This window comes from Erithacus rubecula (assembly GCF_903797595.1).
Source record: "Erithacus rubecula genome assembly, chromosome: 29".
In the NCBI taxonomy this organism is placed as follows: domain Eukaryota; kingdom Metazoa; phylum Chordata; class Aves; order Passeriformes; family Muscicapidae; genus Erithacus; species Erithacus rubecula.
In genome coordinates this window covers 838,733-863,077 of record NC_136681.1, presented here as the reverse complement: position 1 = coordinate 863,077, position 24,345 = coordinate 838,733, and the positions used below count along the sequence as shown (strand labels likewise).

The 24,345-nt window shown below is 56.9% G+C and overlaps 1 protein-coding gene across 1 annotated transcript; it reads left to right on the top strand.

Moving 5' to 3' along the window:
• The first annotated feature begins 267 nt into the window (after positions 1 to 267).
• On the top strand, positions 268 to 24,289 carry LOC306813542 (hexokinase-2). The gene is made up of 18 exons (XM_079329014.1): positions 268 to 473; positions 8,104 to 8,266; positions 13,650 to 13,798; positions 13,938 to 14,057; positions 15,983 to 16,078; positions 16,195 to 16,294; positions 16,564 to 16,747; positions 18,087 to 18,242; positions 18,379 to 18,612; positions 18,800 to 19,104; positions 19,676 to 19,824; positions 20,540 to 20,659; positions 20,747 to 20,842; positions 21,633 to 21,732; positions 21,837 to 22,020; positions 22,276 to 22,431; positions 22,867 to 23,100; positions 23,936 to 24,289. The coding sequence occupies exons 1-18, from the start codon at positions 411 to 413 to the stop codon at positions 24,078 to 24,080; spliced, it is 2,754 nt and encodes a 917-aa protein (XP_079185140.1). The 5' UTR covers positions 268 to 410; the 3' UTR covers positions 24,081 to 24,289.
• Positions 24,290 to 24,345: the final 56 nt, after the last annotated feature.

Here is a 24,345-nt window from a genome sequence, read left to right as displayed (position 1 = left end):
AGTGTTCCCCCAATGTCCCCCTCAGTGTCCCCACAAAGTCCCTTCGGTGTCCCCCCGATGCCCACCCAATGCACCCCCAAATGTCCCCCTCGTGTCCTCCCGGTGCCCACCCAGTGCACCCCCAGTGCCCCCCAGAATCACTCCAGTGTCTCACCAATGTACCCCCCGTGTCCCCCCCGTGTCCCCCCGGTGCCCCCGGCCCCGCCCCCCCCTCGCGCCGGGCACACACCCTCGCGGCTCGGCCAATGGGGAGCGGCGGCGTGGCCACGTCACGGGCGCGGGGGAAGCTCCTCAATGAGCGCGGTTGGCGCGGGGAGCGCGCGGCGCTGCCGGGGCCGCTCCGCTCCCACCGAACTCAACCGAGCCGAACCGAGCCGAGCCGAGCCGCTCCGACCCGCTCCGCTCCCGCCATGATCGCTTCGCACCTCCTCGCTTACTTCTTCACCGAGCTCAACCATGACCAGACGCAGAAGGTGAGGGGGGCCGCGCGAGTGAAAGTGGGGAGCGGGAGGGAAACATGGAGAGGGAAGGAGAAAGGTGAGAAGGGAAAAGTGAAGAGGGAAAGGGGGAAAAAAAGAGGGCCAAGAAGAGAAAATGGGACAAGAGAAAATGGGAAGAAAAAGAAAAGGATGGGTAAAAATAAAAACAAAAAAAAAGGAGGGAAAAGGAGAAGGGGAGAGTGAAGAGGGAGAAAGAAGAGAAAAAGAAAAGGGAACTAAAAGGGAGAGAAAGAAGAATGAGGGGGGAAAAGTTGAAAAAAGAAAAGATATAAAAGAAAGGAGGAAAAAATAAAAAAAGACAGAAAAAGGGAAAAGGGAAAAAGGAGAGGAACGGAGTAAAGAAAGCAAAAGTGAGAGTGTGTAATGAAAAACAAAACAAAACAAAAAACGTAGATGGAAAAAAAAACGGAAAAAGAAGGCGGGGGGGGGAAAGCAAAAACTTTTTAAGAGGAAGCAGGAGGCAAAAGAAGCGGGGAGCGGAGGGGAGCCGGGCGGGCCGGGCGGCGGGCGGAGGCCCCAGCGCTGCCCGGCCGGGGCCGCGTGCGGTACGTGCCGCGGGACCCGCGTGGCCGGCGGGCGGCGGGGGAGGAGAGGAGGAGGAGGAGGAGGAAGAGCGGGATCTCCGTGGCTCTCCCCGCCGGGGCCGGGCCGGGGCCGGGGCCGGGACCCCCGCGCCGCCCCGCGCAGCACAGCACGTGTCGCCGCTTCCCGCCGGCGCGGAGCATCGTCCCCGCCAGCGGCTCCTCCGCTCCCCCTCCCGGGGCAGCGATCCCCGCGGGCAGCGGGCTCAGCCCGGGCCGCCTGTCCGGAGGTGGCACTTGCCCCTCGGGTCCCCTTCCTCACGCGGTGTCCCCCACCCCGAGCCCCGCGTGTCCCCCATCCCCGCGCTGACAGTGATGGAAAGCACACTCCTGTCTCCCGTTCCCTTAAATTTGCGGTTCTGAATCCTTGATTTCGGGGTCCTGAACTGCTCGAGCCTGTTCCCAGAGTGCAATCCCAAGCGACAGCGTCCCGTTGGGATGCGCCGAGTGGGTCACTCCTTATTCCTGAGCTCAGACACTGTAAAAGCTCGAGTGCTCCTGCTCTCCCATGGCTGCGGGAGCAGCCGGCCTTTGTCTGGCCAGGACAGCTTTGGCTGGGCTTAATAAATTATTCCTGGAATAAAAATGCTGGATGGGAGAGAGTGCGGAGGCTCAGGCTCCTCCTGTTGTGCTCGCTGGCATCTGGGAACAGGGCAGAGAGGATTTAATCTGTGATTCCTGGCTCTGGGAAGTGGTCAGGATTTGCTGATCTGGGTGTGAGGTGGTCGGGATTTGCAAATATCACCATTAAAAAAAAAAAAAAAAAAAAAAAAAAAAAAAAAAAAAAAAAAAAAAAAAAAAAAAAAAGGAAAATGCTTGGAGAGACCTGAGATAACCTTGGAGATAGCACCGGGGAAGTGAAACTTGCCACGTTGGCCCTACACCGGTGTTAAATAGGAAGGAAATCGAGGCAGAACATTAAAAAAAAAAAAAAAAGAGAGAGAGAAAAATCCCACCCCAACCAAACAAAGTGCAAAAACTTCCCAAGGCAGAGCGATCCGTAAGGAAATACGGGCTCGGCTTCTCCCTCCGCTCGCCGGTGGCCCCGGGGTTGTGCAACAGCCCGATCGGCGGGCAGGGTTGTGTAACCCTGGCAGAAATAGGCCAGCGGCACAGCCCGGCCCGGGCTCCGGGCTGCTCACGCCTTCCTTATCGGGAGCGGGAATACTGCACAGGGAAAGCTTGCATGGAGGAATTCGCCTTCCTTACCCACTGGCAGAAGGGTGTGCGAAGCCTCAGGAACCGGCTGTGTTTCCCTCCCGGCTCCAAAACCCAAATAAAAAAGTTTGTTCAGAAGTGAGAGCTAAAAAAAAAAAAAAAAATAAAATCCAGGCGCCGCCGGCCAGAGCTGGGGATACTGTGGGAGATGGCACTGCCCTCCTGGCCGCCTCCACAACTGGATTTCTCTGGGATATTTTTAAACAAATTCCTGTGAATCCTCCCAGTGAGGCAAAGCTGGGAGAGAGCGCGGAGCTCAGCTCGGCTCAGGGAGAGGGGGGAGAAGCCAGCTGTCTGACCTGGCTGCTTCCACCATGGGTGTAAAAATTGTTCCTGCTTTATAAATCTCCTCAGGCAAAGGGAAAAGCCAGGAGTCTCCAGCACACGGAGGTGTAGGGAGTGAAATTCTTGGAAAGCTGTGATTTGTTTGCTTGGGTCTTCCTATTAAACCCTGTATTTGGGGGAAAAAAATTGCAGGTGGTAGCCTGGGATATGTTTTCCCTTTGGGTCAGAAAAGGTGCTCAGCAGGGGTGAAAAAGTACCTTTTCCAATAGCTGAGGTTTGTGTCCACCTCAAGGCCTTGAAAAAACCTCAAAAGTGGGATTTTTCTTCCCATTCTTACCATGGAGCAGCTTTACCTGCTCTGCCACTCATCTGGGGGCATATTACCTTCCTCCCCAAGTCCTGCCCTTTTCCTGCCTGCAAAGTGGGTTGTCCAGACTTATCTAACCCCCAAGGGATTGTGCAAACTTTAATTAACCTCGGCAGCGTCCTTTGAGATCCCAGCTTGAAAGTTTGCCGCCGCTGCCCCGCGTTCCCTTGGGATGTGCCGGCTCACCCGGGGCTTCCTGCTCCCTCCGCCTCGTCATGCCATGGCAGTGGGGCTGAGCCTCTCTTCTTCCCCATCCCTCCTTCAAAAGGGAAAAACTGCGCATGGAATTGATTTTCCTGCATTTGTGGCTGTCCCCAGGCAGGGGCAGGTTTTCTTCGTTTTGTTTTGGGTTTTTATTTATTTATTTATTTTAATTTTTCCTTTGCCAAGGGATTAGTTTTACCCAGCTGATTCCTCTCTGGCTGCCTCTGTGGATATGGGAGGGGCACTTATGGCAAATGCCTGGAAAACCAACTTAACAGCATCCCTTGAGGCTGCTGAGGTCAATGGCAGGACAGCTTTTCCCACCTTTGGGAAGTCATCCTGTGTCCCCTTGCCCCTCTCCACCTCATCAGAGCTACCCAGCCTTAGTTTCCCCTCCACAGGGGGATGCTCCCACCATCTGAGGGAGTATTCTTGGGACCAGTGAGGTTTTGCCACCCAGCATCCCAGTGGGATCTCAGCCCCGAGACCTCCTGTGTTTAATGTAGGGAGAAGGATGCTGAGTGGCAGGGATGGGGCAGCTGGATGTCCCCAGTTCCAGAACTGGGAGGCAGAGCGATTTTCCTGGCTGGACTGGGTTTTAGTGGGGCCATGGGGCAGCGGGGTCACCTGAGGATGGGTCGGTGGATGCTCCGTGGTGTCACTTCCTCACCATCAATGCTCCTCCTCCAGCGTGGATCCAGCTGCTGTCCCGGGGCTGAGGATGGGGAGGAACCGGCCGAGCAGGAAACATCTGACTCACCCGGCTTTGGGATGATCCTGCCGTGTGTCATCCGAGCCAGGAGGGCACGTGGGCTTGGAGTCGGCGTGCAGGAGCTGGAGGACGTGGGTGCCACCAGGGCCAGGGCTGGGGAGGGTGGGTGCAGCCCAGCATCACCCCTGTGTCACCCACAGGAGGCTAGGGAAGGGGACGAGCCGGTTCCCTGCTCTGAGTCACCTGGGGTGGGAAACAGGGACAGGGGCTGAGGGTGAGGACCAGGCTCTGCTCAGACAGGGAATAAAACCTTCCCAGCGCTGGAGGCCTTCACCCTGGAGCCTCTGCTGCTCCCTCTGCCTCGCTTTCCCCAAATTCCTCACGTCCCACCACAGTGGGGTGGCAGTGTGGCTGGTGCTTGCACAGCATCCCTCTCCCAGAGGAGCAGGGAGAGAGCCAGCATTCCCTAAATCTTCAGGGATTCTTACAAAACAACATTCTTGAAGTTAAAAACTGGGATAGGGAGGGAAGTAATTTAAAGAAAATATAATTCCCAGCAAAAATTTCCCTGGAGAGAGGGGTGACAGCACATGCTGTGGGTTTTGGGGTGTTCCAGCCTTCCCCAAATGTGAGCACTGCTCCATCATCCTACAGTCAACAAATGTTTGACTTTGTTGCCAAAAAAGTGAGGAATCTATCCCAGAAAGCAGCCTCCCTCTCCCAGTGTCCTGCTTTTGCTCAAAAAGCTGCTGGAATTAGTCACATCCAGCTGAAAAATGCAGCAGGGCGATGCAGAGGGGCAGGGAACACGTGCTGCCGCTCCAGTTCCTGGCAGCCACGTGGCTCTGGAAAAGGATTCAGAGCAAAACAAAAACAAAAGGCAAACAGCTTCCCCCTCTTGGAAGCAGGGTCCTTAATGGGAAAGATGTACCTCAGGCCCTATTGCACAGAACGGAGCTACCCTTCCCCTTCCCCTTGGGCAGGAAGCGGCGCGGGGGTGGATGCGCTGTCACCCTCAGCAGCCCTGCCCGTGCCCCGAGATGGGGACAGCCCAGCATCCCTGCAGGGGCAGCCTGTGGGCCAGGGAATTTACAGCAGCCTGCAATGGGCTGTGTGGGAAGGGACTTCAATGCCCATCAGTGCCACCCCTGCCATGGCAGGGACACCTCCCCCTGTCCCAGCTGCTCCCAGCCCCAGTGTCCAGCCTGGCCTTGGGCACTGCCAGGGATCCAGGGGCAGCCACAGCTGCTCTGGGCACCCTGTGCCAGCCCTGCCCACCCTCCCAGGGAACAATTCCTGCCCAATATCCCATCCAGCCCTGCCCTCTGGCACTGGGAAGCCATTCTGTGTGTCCTGTCCCTCCAGGCCCTTGTCCAAATTCCCCCTCCAGCTCTCCTGGAGCTCCTTAAGGCTTCTCTTCTCCAGGTTGAACAGCCCCAACTCTTTCCTATTGTGAATGGCATTGACTTGGAATTGAGTTACTTGAAGATTAGTTAATTAATATTTCCACAGCACTGATCCCTTGGGTGCCTTAAGAGGAGTCTTGCTGCAGTGCTGTACAAGAGCCATGAGTTTGGAAATCCAAAGCTGTTTTTGGGTTGCTTTAAGCTCAGCTGAGGTCTCACAGCAGCAGCAATTGGGCAAGCTGAGGTTTCCCAGCGGTGGCCGTGCAGCCGGGACAGGCGACCCTGGGCACGTCTCCAGCATCCGGCATGGAAATGAGCTGAGCCTTGGAGACAGCCTTGAGCCAAGGGATGGGGATTTGCTGGGGTTTGGATCAAAAACGTGGCATTGAGCTCATTACACCCACAGCTACTGTGAGATCCGGAGCTTTGACACGGTGTCCTGGGCTGGGGCATGCCCAGCACTTCCAGCTTCCATCTCTTCCTTCTCCCTTCAGCTTGTTCACATTTCCTCGAGGAAACACCATTATTTAGGCTGGAAACTTTCCAGAAATTCAATTGCCCCTTTCAGGATTCTAACCTAGTGGCTTTATTTGTTTGGAATTGTAATCTGATCTAAACTATTGCACGCTCTTCAAAAATGTTAAAGCAACTGAGAAGGTGTTTTGTCTTGAAAGATGCTCAGACTGGCACTGCAGGCTGATTTCCCTGTTTTATCCCATCTTTGTAGCAATTTGAGGGGTGCCTAACCAGCCAGGCCACAGGGCTTGCAAGTTTTGGGAAGGACAGTGGCCATGGCTCTTCCTTGGTGGGGCCAGGCACAGCCAGGGTGGTTTCAGTGGGGAAGGAGCTGTCCTGCTGTATGCCCTGACCTGCTTTAGCTGCCAAGTGGGGTGAGATCCACGTTGGGAGAAGATGATCCAGGTTTTAAGGGCTTTGGAGATTAGAGGGAGGTCACCCTGTTCCTCAGCCTGAGGTTATTCTTGGTGTGCTGCAGCCTGGAGGACATGGGGGACGTGCTGAGTGGGGCCTGGCCTGGGGGAAGGGGGTGAAGCCTCAGGGGGCTTCCCTGGGATTTTAGGGTGGGAGGTCTTCATTGCTGAGGAGCTCCCAATGCTCCCAGCTTCTCTGGGATGAGGACTGTCTGCTCTGGGTTGATGGATCGACTTCTAACCCCCAGGACACCCCTTGGGATAACCCTTGGCACAGCTCAAGGGGAGGTTTCCTACTGGAATGGAGGTGAGCTCTAGCCCCAGAGCCACCTCTCAGCCAGTTAACTGGAGCTTACTGGTGCCAGTAACCAGAGCCTCAGCACAGGGAAGGGAATTTTCAACAGATGAAAGCAAACAGGAGAGGAGGGAGGAGAGTGTTTGACTTCCTGCTGCTGGGCTGGATAAGGATAGGCTGGTAAACAACTGATGCCAGGAAATCTCCAAGTTTCCTTCTTCTTGGCTTTTCCCTCATGTCTACCTGGTCTTCCAGCTCCTGATTTTGGGAAGGAGCTGAAAGCACCAGGAGAAAGGGGGAGGCATTTTTAACTCAGGGGTTGCTGCTCTGCAGGGGATGCAGCATCACTCCTGGAATGTGCTGGGCTGGTCTTTCCTCCATCCTCTGACCTCACCAAAGGGATTTCAGCTCCCAAATTTTCAACAGGACTCAGGGTGGGGAAAAAAGGATGTGCTGGAGTACCCTGAGCCTGAAACACAGGCAGCCAAAACCGCAGCAGGGCTGTTGTGTCCAGCCCAGGGTTGGATGGCACATCTGTGAGCGAGGTCACACTGGCCTGCTGCAATTACTCGCCCACAAAATGCCCATTTCCTCCAGCACAGCCCATAAAGCACAGCCTGGGCCCGGGTTCCAGTGACCCCGTGTTACGTGCCTGCAGACAGGTGAGTGCACGGGGTGGAGTTTTCCTCTTGACTTCTCAGGGCTTGCAGCTGCCCTTTAATTAATCCTAAGTGAAGCTAATTGAAACAGGGCATCGTTTGGGAGTGGGCAGTGCCCGCCTCTCCCGCTCCCTGCTCTGGGCATGCTGCACAGGCAGGCACAGTGCTCTTGGATGGCTGGGGAGGAGCTTTTCCATTCCCTTCTCAGGCAAGATGTTTTGATTTATAGAAGGGCTTCTCCATGTCGTCAGCTCAAGGGTATAACAATTTCCAGGAATAGGGGGGTGGGGTGGATTTCTTCCCTCTCTGGCCGTGGCACACGCTTTTGTCACTCCAGCACTCACCTGTGTCACTCCAGCTCCCACTTCTGTCACCTCAGCGTGGTTTGCTCGAGGGTGTTGAGTAGGCTCTCAGGGTGATCTCAGCAGTGGAGAAATGACAGGGCAGTGGATTCCTGCTGAGCACTCTTGGTGTAGGAAGAGGCCCTGGGGGTCAAGGTCAAGGTGCGTTGGTGCCGTGGAATGGGAAGAGTTTGCACCTGGAAAACCTCCGCTGCCGACCTCCTGACTCACTCCTGAGTTTGAATTCCTGCTTCTGTAGCAACCTGTTTGGGTGTCTGCAGGTGACTGAGCGGGAAGATGCTTTGGAGCATCAGGAGCAACTTGTGGTTCAGCATTCCCAGGTTGGCAGAGTCTGGGGAGGGGATGCAGGCTTTGGTGAGCACCTTGGAGAGAGGGGCAGGAGCAGTGGTGGCTGATGCCTGGGATGAGCAATTCCAGCAATGCTGCCATATCCTGCACTTTGGGATGGGTCAGAAGCTGCTCCTGCTCCTTGTGTCAACACCAGCAGCCTTGGCAGGGGCTGGACACTGTCCTGAGCGTGTTGTGGGGCCCATGCCCTGTCCCCAGCCCTCTGCCTGACCTTTGGGCTTTATGTCCCTCTTTCAGATCGACAAGTACCTGTACCACATGCGGCTCTCCGATGAGACCCTCCTGGAGGTGTCCCAGAGGTTTGAGAAGGAGATGGAGAAGGGACTGGGAGCTGATACCAACCCCACTGCCTCGGTGAAGATGCTGCCCACCTTTGTCAGGTCCACCCCAGATGGGACAGGTGAGACCAGAGGTGCTCCTGGGACAGCAGGGGGAGGATACCTGCCTTCCTGGCACTGCCAGAACAAGGATGGCACCACGGCCACCTTCACTGCTGGCCCCTGGGCTGAGGCTCAGGCTGAGAGTGGGGACAGGGCTCTGTGCTGGGGCTGGAGGGGCTCCCAGTTCCTGCTGGCAGCAGGGAGGGAGGGAGGGAGGGAGGGAGGGAGGGAAGCCGCCCTCGCGTGCCCTTGCTGGCAGGACAGAGACAGTCACGGGTCCGGCTCATCAGATTGCATTAGCAGTGAGGCGGCAGCGGTGCCAGCGCTGTCTGAGTGCCACAGGCAGGAGCTCTGCAGCCTCACAATGTGCCTTTTCTGCCTCTCCCTGGGCTGCCCAGGGCATGCTCCAGCCAGCCACATCCTCCTTCAGCCCAGAGAGCTGCTCCCTCAGACATCCACATGGGAAAGTTCCTTCTTCCCTCTGGTGTTTTGGGAGAAGCTTTTCTCCATCCCTGCAGCATCACCCTTTGCACTCAGGTGTGCCCAGGACCCACCAAGTGTTTGGAGCAGTCTTGGCTGCTGAAGGGAAGGAGGGATGGAGCTCTGAGCAGCTGAAGCTGCTCCAGTTCCACACCTGGGCTGGCAGCAGCCTTGGAAAGGGCCCCAGGGGTGGTTGGTTGTGTTGGATGCAGTTACTCAGAGCTGGGGTTGTCCTGGTGCTGGCACCTGCACAGGGATCTGTGCAAAACTTCAGTGGCAGAGGCTGCTGGTCACCAGCAGGAGAGGTGGACAAAGAGGGACAGAGCCCAAATCCCTCATGGCTGCTGGCTGTCTGCTGCCTGGGGGCAAGGACAGAAGTGGACAGAACCATGGAATCACAGAATCATGGAATTGTTTGGGCTGGAAAGGCCTCTACATTGGTCAAGTCCAACCACTCCCCAGCCCTGCCAAGGCCACCACTGCCCCATATCCCCAAGTGCCACATCCACACAGCTGCTAAATTCCCCCAGGGATGGGGACTCCAGCACTTCCTGGGCAGCCCTTTCCATGAAGGAATTTCCCCAGTGTCCAACCTAAACCTCTCCTGGCACAACTTGAGGCCATTTCCTCTTGTTCTGCCTCTGTTCCCTGGGAGCAGAGTCCAGCCCCACCTGGCTGCACCCTCCTGTCAGGGATCTGTAGGTGGTGACAGAAGGTCTTTGCACCACTGGACACTGTTGGGTGTTTGCTGGTGATGTCTCAGTGAGTCTTGGGATGGTGGTGGCATCTTCTGCATCCCTGGGGGGAAACAGACATCATGGAATGGTTTGGGAGGAAAGGGACCTTAAAGCCCATCCAGTACCACCCCCTGCCATGGGACACCTCCCACTATCCCAGGGTGCTAATAATATCCAAATTCAATCTCTGCTTTTTCAGTTTAAAACCTTTTCCCTGTCCTCTCACTACACCCTTTGCTAAAAGTCTGTCTGTCTCCACCTTCCCTAGGAGCCCCTTTAATCCTTGAAGCATTTCCTGATCTTGGCCCCCCAGCTGCACCTACACCTGAAAGCTGGACCTGGCTGCCTGGCCTGGGATCAAGATTTCAATCTATTTAAATGTTGGAGAATATTTTTAATTCCAGGGATAGCCAGGAGCTGCCCCTGGGCACGGGAACTGGTGCAGCCAAAGGTGCTGGGTGCAGGTGGAGCGTGTGTCAGCATTCCAGCACCCTGGCCTGCTGCTGGGAGAAGGAGCAATCTCTCCCCATGCCCTTACAAGAGAGATCCTTGGCTCCCTTCCCTGTATCCAGCTTCTCCAGTGTCCCAGCTGGCATTTCTCACCCGGGGGAGGGAGGAAAGAGGAACAGCAGCATGGAAAATGTCACATGAGAGGGATGCTGGGCCAGTCACGGTGCTGCAGCTGCCCGGGGGGGGGGACTAGAAAATGTGAGAGTTTTGAGCAAATCCCAGGGAACTAAGAGCTGGGATTCTCTGTCCAACTTGAACTGGATCCAGCCTCTGAGTGGCATCAGTGTCCCTTGAGTTTTGGGGAGGGGGCTGGAAGGTGGCATGTCAGGATTGGGGTCTTGGTGCCAGATCCTTGGCACAGATGGTGTGGCAGCAGTTTGGGAGGAGCTCACTGGCCAAGGCTGCATCCTCCCTTCTTCCCTCTTTTTAAAGCTTCTGGGCAAAGTCTGACCTGGGCTGGGTACCTGGGCCAGGTGCCAGCAGCTGCTCCCAGCCCAAGGACAGGATATTCCTCTGCTCCAGCCTTGCTCTGACCTGATGCTGGTGCCATAGGGCTCCCAACCAGCTACCTGTAGAATGTCTCTGTCCTTCCTCCCCTCCTCCTGCAGTTCCTGTGTCCATCCCTGTCCTCCCTCCCTCCCCCTGCAGCTACTGGGATGTCTCTGCTCTGGGATTAGACCTTGTTTAATGCCCAGCTCCCAGGATCCAGGGGGATGAGAGGTGCTTATGGAAATACAAGGTCACACCTGCAGGTTAAGCCAAAATACAGCCCTGGCTCCTGGCTCTTGGTGGCTTTGCTGTGCCAATGTGGTGTGATAAGAGGGGGCAATTCTGCTTTGAAAGCAGAAACTCTTCTAAAACCAACTCTGGCATCCACTGCAACACTGTCATGCCGTGCTGGCAGCGAGGTGATGAGGAAACAGATCCCAAATAAGCTTCTCCTTGGAGCCCAGTAGCTCTCCCAAGGGCTTTCCCTGCTCAGTGCAACCAACACCCTCCTCCTAGTGTATTTCTGGTTTTTCCAGGCTTTTCCAGGGTCCCCAGGTTTCCTTCTCCACAGTGGTGTTGACACAAGGATCTTGTGGTGCATCCTCTGTTAAGCCCCAGCAGCTGATAACCCCAGCCTGGTGCTTTCAGGAGGATGCTGCAGGACTTGGGGATCAAATCCCTGGAAATCCTAAGAGTGGCTCTTGGCAACACCTTTCCCTTGGCTGGTGGGGTCAGCTCCTGCCTATAACTGGCTGCCTCTGTAGGAAAACCAGTTCATATGGCACAAAGGCTTGAAAAGTTTGGAAAAAAGGCTGTTTCCATGCCCAGAGTCCTGTGGTTGGGGTTCTACCACATTCCCAGCAAGGTTTCCTAAGCCCCATGCCTGGAGATGTTCAAGGCCAGGTTGGATGGGCCACAGGGCCTGGTTCACTGAAAGGGCAGGGGAGTGGAACTGGGTGGTCCTTAGGGTCCCTTCCAGCCCCAACCATTCCATGGCACCATGAATTAGCTGGAAGGAGAGAGGGGCTGCCAGGGGGTGACAGTGGGAAATGCCAGGTTCTGCAATTCCACCTTTTCTCCTGGAGTCTGGGCATCCCAGCTTTTCTTCTTCCTCTTCCCTTTTATTAATCCAGTTTGCCAGAGGATTGCTAGGCAATGGAATTGCAGTTGGAAGTCTTGAGGTGGATCTCTGGGGTGACAACCACGATCCCACAAATGTTGCTGTTCCCAGGAGCACAGCAGGTTTTCCAGGCACTCAACTCTCACCCTTTGCCACGAGCAAACAGCCCCTGGAAGCAGGGCTGTGTTTGCCCTCGCTGTTTGGCTTGTGAGCTCAGCACCAGCACTGATATCTTATCACAGGCCTGGGAGCCCGGATCGGGGGGCAGAGCCAGACCCGGAGCCCATCACGCGCTCCCAACATGGCTGGGGATTTTCCAAGGAGAGTTGTTGCCTTTTTCATCCTGCAAAGCTGATCCAGCCAGGAATTGCCCCCCAGCTGCCTGTGCTGCTCCCGAGGTGCTGAGCAGGGTGAGGGGCTCTGGGCTGTGTTTGGGTGCTGCTGGGGCTCCATGGCCAGGGCACAGCTGGTCCCGCACGGCTCTGGGGCCATGAGCCCCCCCAGGCGTGTGAGGGCTGAACCCTCCGGGCTCCTCAGCCCTTTCTGGGGGATTCTCCTGGGTTGCAGTGCTTCCCTGCTTCCCCCAAGAGCACTGCTCTTGGCTGCAGTGCCCTTATCTCTGGCACATTTATCAGTCCCTGGGCGTTCTCCATGCTCTGCTGCGGAGCCCATGAGCCGAGCACAGCGTGACCCGAGGGGCAGGACACGGTGCCAGCGCTGCCAGGGCGCCACATCCAGCTCTGCCCTGCTGGGGCTGAGGCTGCTGCCCGTGCCAGCCTCACCAGGGCCACTCAGCAGCTCCCCTGAGCTTTTCCTGGCGTGTTTTCCACGTGAAGAGCTGCCGTGGCTGTGGCGTGCCCCGTGGCTGGCAGGCTGTGGGATGAGCTGCCAAACTGGTTTAAAGTTCATTGCTGCGAAGGGTCAAGGGGAAGAGGAGGAAGGAATATCCAGGGCCTGGCAGCTCAGTGCCCTGTAATGCCCTGGCTCTGTAATGCTCTGGCCCCTCTTTCGGTGATGTTCTGGCCCCCAGGTGCTGCCCTGACCCTGGGGTGCACTGCCCATTCTCCGTGCCCAGTCTGATCCCGCTCTTGGAGCGCTCTCATTCATCCCTCATCCCCTTGGAGCACAGCAGCCGCTTTCCACGGCGCTTTTCCCCCGCACAGAGCAGCCCCAGCCGGGGCCGAGCCCGTTCCCTCGGAGGGTGACCCAGGAACCCGCGGGGCGATGGATCCCGGAGCTGCCTTTTCAGCCGGAGTCACTGGAGATGTGCATACTAATGACCCGCGGGTTTTGTTCCCTTTGTGCCGCACAAAGCACGGCCGGGGGAGCCAGCACAGCACATTCGGTGCATTCAGGGCCCGCAGAGTGCTGATGGAGGGCTTTCCCCAGCTCTCCCCACCGAAACAGCCAGCTGGGCGCTTTTCCCGTGCCCGGCGCTGGGCTGCAAAACAAGCGGGAGGGACACTCGGGGCTCCCCTCGGAGAAGAGTCCCAGCTCTCCCTGGAGAAGGCAGCCAAGAGGCCCCGAAGCTCTTTGGAGCTTCTCCCTCCCTGTTTTCCTGCTGCCACCTCCCCGTGTAGCCGGCAGCCACATGCCAGGAGTTTGTGGGATTCCTGAGCGCTTGGCCTGGGCTGCGAAGGCTGAGCCTGAGCAGAAGGGGTTTGAGTTTAGCAAAAGCTTAGCCAAGTTCCGGTGTTCCCACAGCTGCCATCAGGGTTTAACCCCTTGGGATGGAGGTTTAGGAGCTTCCACAAGCATCAGTTAGGTCAGGAATGGCTCCACTGCCTTCTTCCAGAGGGAGCCTGAGGCTAGAGCTCATCTCCCCTGGGATCCCTGCTGGTTTGGGTTTGGGATTTTCTGGGTGGGGCTGGTGGGATTTATCCTCCTACCACACCCTCCCCAAGGCATCTGCATCTGGCTCAATGATGCTCAAATTATTGGTCCCGCATTGGCTGTGGGGGTGCCAGGGGGAAGAGGAGGGAATACAGCAACTGCTCCAATAAAATACCAAAAAATATAATAGTATATAATAATATATAACGGGCTGTCCTTGTCCTGGTGCCACAGAGGACGGGGATTTCCTGGCGCTGGACCTCGGCGGCACCAACTTCCGCGTGCTGCGGGTGAAGGTGTCGGACAACGGGCTGCGCAAGGTGGAGATGGAGAACCAGATCTACGCCATCCCCGAGGAGCTGATGCGTGGCAGTGGGGTGCAGGTGTGTCCTGGACAGCCCCTGGCCCAGGGCACGCTGCTGCCTCTCCTGCTGGGGGCTGTGAATTCCTGGCAGGGATGCAGGCACAGCGTCCCTCGGAGTGGCAGCCTGGGGAGGTTCTCACTCTTTACCTTCCTTCCAGCTTTTCGACCACATTGCTGAGTGTTTGGCCAACTTCCTGGACAAGCTGCAAATCAAAGACAAGAAACTCCCTCTTGGCTTCACCTTCTCCTTCCCGTGTCACCAGACCAAGCTGGATGAGGTGGGTGAGGGGCTGTGCTGGGACGGGCTGAACTCCTGCTGTGGGGTTCACACCTGTTTAAGATTAGGTTTTGAATTAGGCTCATTGATTTTGGGTCATGTGACCTTTCCTCATCAAGGGCCACATTTCTTGTTCCTGTAAAGCCATTTCACAAGCTCTGGGTGACAGGAGCTTAGGAACAGCACTATCCTTTTATTTTTATGAGTATTTTCTGTCGATGCAATGACTCAGTGGCTGCAGGGTCAGGGACAGAGAGGATGGAACATTCCTTCAGGGATTGCAGAGTTGGCATCACTTCCCAATAAACCTGTTGCTTGTCATCTCCAAACACACTCTCAACCCCCGTTTAAACAAGAATTAATGTTTGCTAAGGATATGTGCCAGACTGCCTTTTTTAAAGCTGTTTGATGACAATAAGTGGTGTTGGATCTCCTATTTTGCACACATCTGGCCAGGAGCCTGGAGTGCTTTAGATTGAAAGGGACCTTAAAAACCACTCAGAATTCCACTCCCCTGCCATGGGCAGGGTCACCTTCCACTACCCCAGGTTGCTCCAAGCTGTGTTCCATCTGGCATTGGACATTTCCAGGGATCCAGGGGCAGCTACTGCCACAGTGCCAAGGTCCCTCCCCACTCTGGATATCTGGATTTGCCCTAATTTATCTTGAGGGTTTTTCAGATACCACCCATGTGTGAACTTTGACAGGATCCTCATGGCCCAGGTCCCTGTGTGTGCCAGCAGAGCGTGGTGCTGCCCGAGCCAGGGATGTGTCCCAGGAGCTGCAGGGGTTTGGGGAGCCATGTTCCCTGTGATGTCTCCATGGAAAGCAGCTTTTCCCTGGCTGCACCAGAGCTGCAGCCCCAGACGTGCTGAGCATCACATCCCACTGCAGCTGGTGCAGGGAGGGCTCCCCTGTCCCTGGGCACCGATGGCTGTCACTGCTACTGTCACTGTCACTGCCACTGCTACTGTCACTGTCACTGTCACTGTCAGCTGTGACCTCGCTGGGAGACCAACATCTCTGAGTACAGCAAGGTGCCCCTGCTGCTCTCCCGGCACTGGATGGCTCTGCCCAAGGGGTGATGCTGCTGCTCACCCTCCTTGCCCTGATCTCACCAGCCCAAGGGGTGATGCTGCTGCTCACCCTCCTTGCCCTGCTCTCTCTGGTCTGAGGGGTGATGATGCTGCTCACCCTCCTTGCCCCGTCTCCCGCAGCCCGCTCTCCCTGCGGCTCCATGGGGCGCGGCAGCCCCTCCTCCCGCCCGGGGAGCGGCCCTGCCAGTGATTATCGCTTTCCTCCTGCAGGCACGGGGCTGTAAAGAACCGGAAAATACTGAGGCTGCAGGAGGGAGCAGCTGTGCCCCGTGAGCTCGCCCGGTGCCTCAGTTTCCCCAGCTCTAAGGCAGGGCGGGTGTCTGCCTCCCTAAGGGGGCTGTGGCCATAGGGTTGAAGATTTCAAATGTAATTGAGTCCTTTTCCTCCCCCCAGGACTCAGCTCAGCCCCCAGCCAGGTGCCTCTGGCCACAGGGGACTGTGAGCCCCCTCCCCACAGGGATGGCTCAGGGATCAGTCCATAGGTACAGTGAGCCCCCCACCCCACAGGGATAGGTCAAGGAGCATTCCATGGGCACAATGAGCCTCTCAGCCCCCAGGGCTGGGTCAAGGAGCACTCCTTAGGGTTGTGAACAGGTTTTGCTGCAGGGCTCAATCAAGCCCGGTCACGGGAACCAAGTTCCTCCTGCCAGGGGAGCAGTGAGCTGCTCACATGTTATTTTGTGGCCATAAATGTTATCTGACACGGAAGCTGTGGCTGATAGCTCAGCTGGGGAGCTGATAACGGGGGGCTCCCGCTGCAGGGCCACACGTCCCCTGTGCCAGCAGCCGGGTGTCACCTCTAAGCTTCCCTCTTGCTGTTCCCCTGCAGAGCATCCTGGTGACGTGGACCAAGGGGTTCAAGTGCAGCAGCGTAGAGGGGAGGGACGTGGTGTCACTGCTGCGCAAGTCCATCAAGAAAAGAGGGGTAAGAGGCTGGGATGGGGGAGCACAGCTCCCTGGCACAGGAGACCTTGGCTCCTTGGAGATATTTGGCCTGTTTTACCTCCACTTACTCACCCTCTCTCATTTCCACCATCTCAGGACTTTGACATTGACATTGTGGCCGTGGTGAATGACACTGTGGGAACCATGATGACCTGTGGCTACGATGACCACAACTGTGAAGTTGGCCTCATTGTTGGTGAGCTGCAGCAAGGAGCAAGAGCTGGGCTCCATCCCTCTAGGAAAGCCAGAGGGAGATCCTGCATCTTGCAGGCCCTGGGGTCTTTGGGGAAAAAAGAGAGTGGGATATCACTGTTAGAAAACCAGCATTGTCCAGTGTTTGTTTGCTTAGTTATTCACTTTCTTTGGTGCGCTGGGCTGTGGAAATTGGGAATCATGGCAATGTAAAATAATGGCAATGAGGGAAAGGCAGTGTCCTTGCTCACCCTGTCCCTGTGCTTGGCCCAGGTACTGGTACCAACGCCTGCTACATGGAGGAGATGAGGCACATTGACCTGGTGGAAGGGGATGAAGGTCGGATGTGCATCAACATGGAGTGGGGGGCCTTTGGTGACGATGGGGTGCTCAACGACATCCGCACCGAGTTCGACCGTGAGATCGACATGGGCTCGCTCAACCCTGGCAAACAATTGTGAGCAGATTCTTGGCTCAGGATCAAGCTTGGGCTTTGCTCAGCATTGTCTGTCCTCCCATAGCGCTGGCGTTACTGGGGCTGGGGAGGTCAGCCCAGCTAACTGGGTCACCACGTCCTCTGCCACCGGTGCAGAGAGGGGCTGTGTCCCAAATCAGGGCTGTGTCCCAGCCCAGGGCTGTGTCCCAGCACAGAGCTGTGTCCCAGCACAGAGCTGTGTCCCAAACTGGAGCTGTGTCCCAAATCAGGGCTGTGTCCCAGCCCAGAGCTGTGTCCCAACTCTCAGAGCTGTGTCCCAACCCAGAGCTGTGTCCCAGCCCAGGGCTGTGATCCAACTGGGGGCTATGTCCCTAACCAGAGCTGTGTCCCAAATCAGGGCTGTGTCCTAAACTGGAGCTGTGTTCCAAATGGGGGCTGTGTCCCAGCCTAGGGCTGTGTCCCAACCCAGAGCTGTGTCCCAGCCTAGGGCTGTGATCCAACTGGGGGCTATGTTCCTAACCAGAGCTGTGTCCCAAACTGGAGCTGTGTTCCAAATGGGGGCTGTGTCTCAACCCAGGGCAGTGTCCCAACCCAGGGCTGTGTCCCAACCCAGGGCTGTATCCCAACTCTCAGAGCTGTGTCCCAACCCAGAGCTGTGTCCCAAACCACAGGGCTGTTCACCCCACTTGCTGTCCTTGTGAGCCTGTCATGTGAATGTGCTGGTTCCTGTTCCCTTCCTGGATAGCAAAGTCACCCATCAGCCTGGACAGACACCCTCACCTAATGTCCACATCCCAATCCTACAGATTTCCCATTCCCTACAGGGCTGCTGTGGCGTGGGGATGATCTGGGGGTCCCTGCAAACTGACTGAGCTCCTTCAGGTGGCCACGAGTTCTCTTTGCAGAATGATGTCCATATACACATGGCTTCATATTCCCAGTGATGGGATAAACTGCTCTGGGAAGAGATTACCTAGATTTTATTTGGGATGGGAGGCTGCCAAGGGGTTTTCAGGTCAGCCTGTGGCCATCTTGTGGCACACACAGCCATACACACATGTTGTTTAGCCTGGAGAAAAGGAGGCTCAGGGGGAGCTTATGGAGAGATGGGAGAGGTTTAGGTTGGGTAAAAGGGAAGATTTCTGCTCTGAAAAGTTGGTCAGGTGTGGCATAGGCTGCCCAGGGCAGTGGTGGTATTACCAACTCTGGAGGGATTTAACAGCTCTGTGCATGTGGCACTTGGGGATGTGGGTTAGTGGTGGCCTTGGCAGTGCTGGGGAATGGCTGGACATGATAACCTTAGAGGGCTTTTCCAGCCCAAACCGTTCCCTGATTCTGTCTCATCCCTCCCCATGGGCAGGTTTGAGAAGATGATCAGCGGGATGTACATGGGGGAGCTGGTCAGGCTCATCCTGGTGAAGATGACCAAGGAAGGGCTGTTGTTTGGGGGAAGGCTCACGCCGGATCTGCTCACCACTGGCCACTTTGAGACCAGATTTGTCTCTGCCATTGAGAAGTAAGTAGGATCCAGGAGGTTTCCTGTCTCCCAGCCCATCTCCCAGCGTCCGTGGATGAACCATCACTGAGCAAACCTGGCCCACCACGCAGCAGGAATTGTGTTCCCAGGCACGAACCCCTTTTTGTCCTTCCAGGGAGAAGGAAGGGCTGCAGAAAGCCCATGAGATCCTGAGCAAGCTGGGGCTGGAGCCATCACACGAGGACTGCCTGGCCACGCTGCGCATCTGCCAGATCGTGTCGACGCGCTCGGCCAGCCTGTGCGGCGCCACGCTGGCCGCGGTGCTGCGCCGCATCAAGGACAACAAGGGCGTGGAGAGGCTGCGCTCCACCGTGGGCGTGGACGGCTCCGTCTACAAGAAACACCCGCAGTGAGTGCGGGACACTGACGGGGCGGGGGGTGCTGGGGACAGGGACACCCCCGGGGATCTGCTGCTGCCAGCGGCGTGTACAGCTCGGCACAGGAGGAGCACCCCAGATATCCCCTTGGGTGCCTCGTTCGGATGCCGGCGGTCCCCAGAGGGTCACACTCAGGTCCCCTTGTCTCCTCCTGCACAGCTTCGCCCGTCGCCTCCACAAGACCGTGCGGAAGCTGCTGCCGGACTGTGAGATCCGGTTCATCCGCTCCGAGGACGGCAGCGGCAAAGGGGCGGCCATGGTGACTGCAGTGGCCTACAGGCTGGCTGCACAGCACAAGGCCCGGCAGAAGATCCTGGAGCCCCTCAAGCTGAGCCACGAGCAGCTGCTGGAGGTGAAGGAAAGGATGAGGATAGAGATGGAGAAAGGGCTGGGCAAGGAGACGCATGCAGAGGCGACGGTGAAAATGCTGCCCACCTACGTGTGCTCCACTCCCGATGGAACAGGTGATGTGTCCTGTGTAAAACCTCTGTGTGTGAGCCCAGGGATGTCCTGCACCCTTGCAAGTAGCTGAATCCTTTGCTGTGGCCGATTCTTCTTTGTGGTGGGAGTGGCACAAACCTCCAGTTTGATCCTGGGCAGAGCACTGAGCCTCTGGTATGTTCTGCACCTGACTTAACACAAAGCCTGGCTCTGCATGGCCACAAATCCTGCCACAGGATTCTCTCCACCCTCATCCTGGCTTGTGCCTTTGGTTCTTCCTGTGGCTTGGGCAAGTGCCTGACCTCGGCTTGTGCAGGTTCTATGCAGGGCCAGGAGCTGGACTTCAGTGATCCTTGTGGGTCCCATCCAGCTCAGGTTTATGATTCAAAGCCTCATCATCACTCCAAATCTGGAGTAAACCTCTGCATCCTCTTCCTACCTGCACCCCCTGTTCTTACCTCCATCCCCAGCCTCCATCCCCAGCCATGTCTCCGTTTCCATCCCTCTCCCTGGAAGAGGTTCATGTTATCTCTGTGCCACATCCTGGATGCCCTGTGCTGGGATATCTCCTGATGATCCTCTCTTGGGTTGCAGAGAAGGGAGATTTCCTTGCCCTGGACCTGGGAGGAACCAACTTCCGCGTGCTGCTGGTGCGCGTCAGGAACGGGATGCGGCGCGGGGTGGAGATGCACAACAAGATCTACTCCATCCCTGTGGAGATCATGCAGGGGACAGGAGAGGAGGTCAGCATGGGACAATGGAGAGGAGAAAGGGGCATCTTCCCTGGGTGGCTGGAGCAGGGCTGACCCTGGAGCTGGTTTTGCCTTTCCAGGGAGCAAAGCAGGAGTGGGGAGGGCTGTGCTCTCCTGCCCTTAGAGCAGCGAGGGCTGCCCAAGGCTCTGGAGTTTGGGAAGCTGAGACTGGTTTTAGGCTAGAAACAATGTTATTCCCACACATGACTGAACCTCCCCGAATCCCACACACTCCACAAGGGCAGATAAGCATCATCCCCATTTCCCAGATAAGGAAACCACAACACAAGCAGTGAGACATGTCTCTGGAGACACATTTGGAAGTTTTGCAAACCACTCCAGGCAGTGCTTGGGGACTGGGAGTATACCCAGCAGGCTGGGCTGGAGGGCTGTGGGGATCCCTTGCAAAGGGACCAGATTCCTGTGTCACCTCCCTGCTGTCCCCTGCCCCTCCTGGGATCTGCAAGGTGGAGGCAATGCAGGATTTGGCCACGCTGTGGGTGGGGAAGAGGGTGAAATTGAGCTTTTTGGGGTTGCTCACCTCCCACAGTGCAGCTGAGCCTTGTCCTGCTCCATCAGAGTCTTGGGAATGATTTGAACATTCCAACAGGCCTGGAGTGGGTCGGAATCCCCAGCAGTGTGGGCAGGCTGGCTTCCAGCTGGGCTCTGGCTGTGGTAACTTTTCCCTTTGGCTTTGCTTGTCCAGCTCTTTGACCACATTGTCCACTGCATCTCTGACTTCTTGGAGTACATGGGGATGAAGGGCGTGTCGCTCCCCCTCGGATTCACCTTCTCCTTCCCTTGCCAGCAGAACAACCTGGATGAGGTAACCCCACCCCTCCTGGCAGCTTCCCTGGCTGTGCCTCCCAGCTGCTATTGAGGGGGACTCACTGGGGGCTTTTTCCCACAACAGGGAATTCTCCTCAAGTGGACAAAAGGTTTCAAGGCGACGGGCTGCGAGGGAGAGGACGTGGTGGGCCTGCTGAAGGAGGCCATTCACAGGAGAGAGGTGAGCAGCTACAGGGCTGGGAGAAGCCAGTGGCTGCTCCCACATCCTGGCTCTCTTTAGCATCATTAATTGGCCTGTAAAACAAATTACTGGGCTGAGCTCAGGGTAATGAGTGTCGGAATTTTCACAGCCGCCCTTACTCATCACTTGAGGTTGGATTTTCAGACCCTGGAGCTATGGGCTGGCTCCTGGCCAGGGCTGGAGCAGACTTGTTTGGCCCTGAGCTCAGGAGACACCAGCTCATTTCCTCGGCACAGACCACCCCGAGCTCCTGCCCAGGGGCTGCTCCTGGCAGGTCTGACCCACCCCTTGGCACCTGGAGGTGTCTGAGGTCTGAGCTCTACCTGCAGACAGGAGGGGCTCTGGGAATACCATGGGTGCCTCCATGTCTGTGGAGATGGATGGTCATAGAGAACAAGGGAGAAAAGTTTTAGACTAGAAGATGAGAGATTTACTTTGGATGTTAAGAATAAATTCCTCCCTGTGTGGGTGGTGAGATCCTGGCACAGGGTGCCCAGAGAAGCTGTGGCTGCCCCTGAATCCCTGGAAGTGCCTAAGGCCAGGCTGGACAGATCTTGGAGCAGCCTGGGACATTTGCAAGTGTCTCTGCCCATGGCAGGGGGTAGAATGGATGGGCTTTAAGGACCTTTCCAACCCAGACCATTCCATGATTCTGTGACTCTGACTGCCACACTCACCAGACAGACAGGTCCTTTCCCAGCCATGGGAGCAGACTTAGCAGGAATTCCAAGTCCTCCAGGAATAACTTGTGCAATCCACCCCTCTGCAGGAATTTGACCTGGACGTGGTGGCAGTGGTCAATGACACAGTTGGCACCATGATGACCTGTGGGTACGAGGATCCCTACTGTGAAGTTGGGCTGATTGTTGGTAAGAACTGAAAGTTCCTCTTGGAGCTCCTGCTCTGTGATCCCACACCTGCCCTGTGGGGCGTGGGAGATGTCCCTGGACTCTGATCCCACTGCTCTCCACAGGCACAGGCAGCAATGCCTGCTACATGGAGGAGATGAGGAACGTGGAGCTGGTGGAAGGGGACGAGGGCAGGATGTGTGTCAACATGGAGTGGGGGGCATTCGGGGACAGCGGGTGCCTGGATGACATTCGGACGGAGTTCGACGTGGCGGTGGATGAGCTGTCCCTCAACCCTGGGAAGCAGAGGTGGGTGGTGGCTTTGAGGGGCTGGAAGGGACACCAGTGAAGGTCCAGGAGCAGTTCTGCCCCACCAGCCCCTTGGTGGATGCAGGGGATGATGAGCAGGACACAGATGTGTCCCTCATCCCCTGCCCGTGGGTGGGGGCCGTGCTGCTGGGCTGCTGAAGGGATTGTGCTGAGGACACCTGGCAGAGCTGGAATCCTCACCAGTCCCAGCGTCCCTTCCTGTCCTGATGTCCAGCCTCATCCTCTCCTTCCCAGGTATGAGAAGATGATCAGTGGGATGTACCTGGGGGAAATCGTCCGCAACATCCTGATGGACTTCACCAAGAAAGGGCTGCTCTTCCGGGGACGGATCTCAGAGAGGCTGAAGACCAGAGGGATCTTTGAGACCAAGTTCCTGTCCCAGATAGAGAGGTGAGGTCCAACAGGGAGTGAGCACCAGCTGCCAATCAAAGCAAAGATGAAATTTGGGGGAAGTGCCCCCAGGGTTGGTTGGAGAAGTTCCACGTGCTTAGTCTGGAGCCAGGGTGATGCAGGATGGTGCCACACCGATAAATCAGCAGAGCCCACATGGTTCTGGCAGCACAGGTGGCTCTTTATCCTGCAGCCTGGGCAGAGAGGGGCTGTGGGTTACAGGGGTGTCACATTCCACTGGCTTTGTCCTGAAACAGCCTCCCTGATGAGGATGTGACACCAGGCCAGGTCCAGCTCTGAAAGCAGAGCTTGAAGGGTGGCTGTAAGGTGTCCCCAGGCTGTGAGTCCCTGGGCTCTGTAGGATGCAGCTCAGGCAGGAGAAGCCACAGCTCCAGCTGCTCCATCTCTAACCTGCCCGTGCCGTGTGCTCCCCAGCGACTGCCTGGCCCTGCTGCAGGTGCGCTCCATCCTGCAGCACCTGGGGCTGGAGTCCACGTGCGACGACAGCATCATTGTCAAGGAGGTGTGCACGGTGGTGGCGCGGCGCGCGGCCCAGCTCTGCGGCGCCGGCATGGCCGCCGTGGTGGACAAGATCCGCGAGAACCGCGGCCTGGACTTCCTCAAAATCACCGTCGGCGTGGACGGGACGCTCTACAAGCTGCACCCTCAGTGAGTGCTGCCCGTGCTCCAGGGGAGCTGCCCGGGGGCACCGGCCCACCTTGGGCAGGGGGTGCTCTGGGGGAAGGCTCAGGGGATAGTGGGGGAGGGTTTGAGGTGTTTCAGGGGCTCGAGGGCTGCCAGGAACTCACTGACACAAACCTGAAGCCCAGCAGAAGTCAGCTGCTCCCTTAAGGACAGGGGCACCACGACAGGTAACACAGCAGGGGCTCCTCCAGTTCCACTGGACCTCACCCAGACGTGGTGACCAGGCTGAGCCAGGGCTCCAAGTCATGGGGATGAGGCAGCTCTAACCAGCGATGAGCTGGGCCATGAAGGTTCATGGCTGCACAAAAACTTGCCCATGCCAGAGCTGGCCAGCTGGTTCTGCTGGACAGTGGAGATCAGACACAGACTGAGGCACTGGGATGAGCTTAAAAAGGGCTCAGGAACCCACACACAAAGGGAATCACTGAAGACTCTCCCCACATGGGGCTGGCCAGGGCTGTTGAGGCTCCTTAGTGCTTCCAGGACTTGTTGGGATTTGAGAAGGGGCTGGGTTTCGTCCTGATTCCTGAGCATGGTTGTGTCGAAGCCAAGGACTTGGGCTAAGTGTGCAGACTTGGGCTTTCTAAGCTTCATCCCTGGCAGCTCTGTCTCCATCCATCCATCCATCCATCCATCCATCCATCCATCCATCCATCCATCCATCCATCCATCATCCATCCTTCCCCTCGGGGTCTGATCTGCCCTTTGAAGCTCTGTACAAGGCAGATCAGGGGTTGGGACTGACACCTTCACCCCACAGCTGGCTAATTCAGAACTTTTCCCTGTCCTTGCCCTGCAGCTTCTCCAACATCTTACATGAGACAGTGAAGCAGCTGTCCCCCAAGTGTGAAGTGACCTTCCTGCAGTCGGAGGACGGCAGCGGCAAAGGCGCCGCGCTCATCACGGCCGTGGCCTGCCGCATCCGCGAGGCCGGGCAGCGGTAGAGGGAAGCAGGTTTGCCCAAGAGCTTGGTTTCAGCAAAACAGGACGTTTCCTCACCCAATCCCTCCCTCTCTGCACACACTCACACACCCATGCACCCCCTCCTCTCCAAGCAGACTCGTAGCTTTACTTGTTCTCTGAGGCACCACGGTGGGACTGGAGACGCCGTGGGCTCTGTACAAAGTCTTGTCGTAGGAGTTTCCCCGCATGCCATAAAACCAACCACCTGTCGAGTAAAGCTCACAGTGTCTTTTGGCTTCTCCCTGC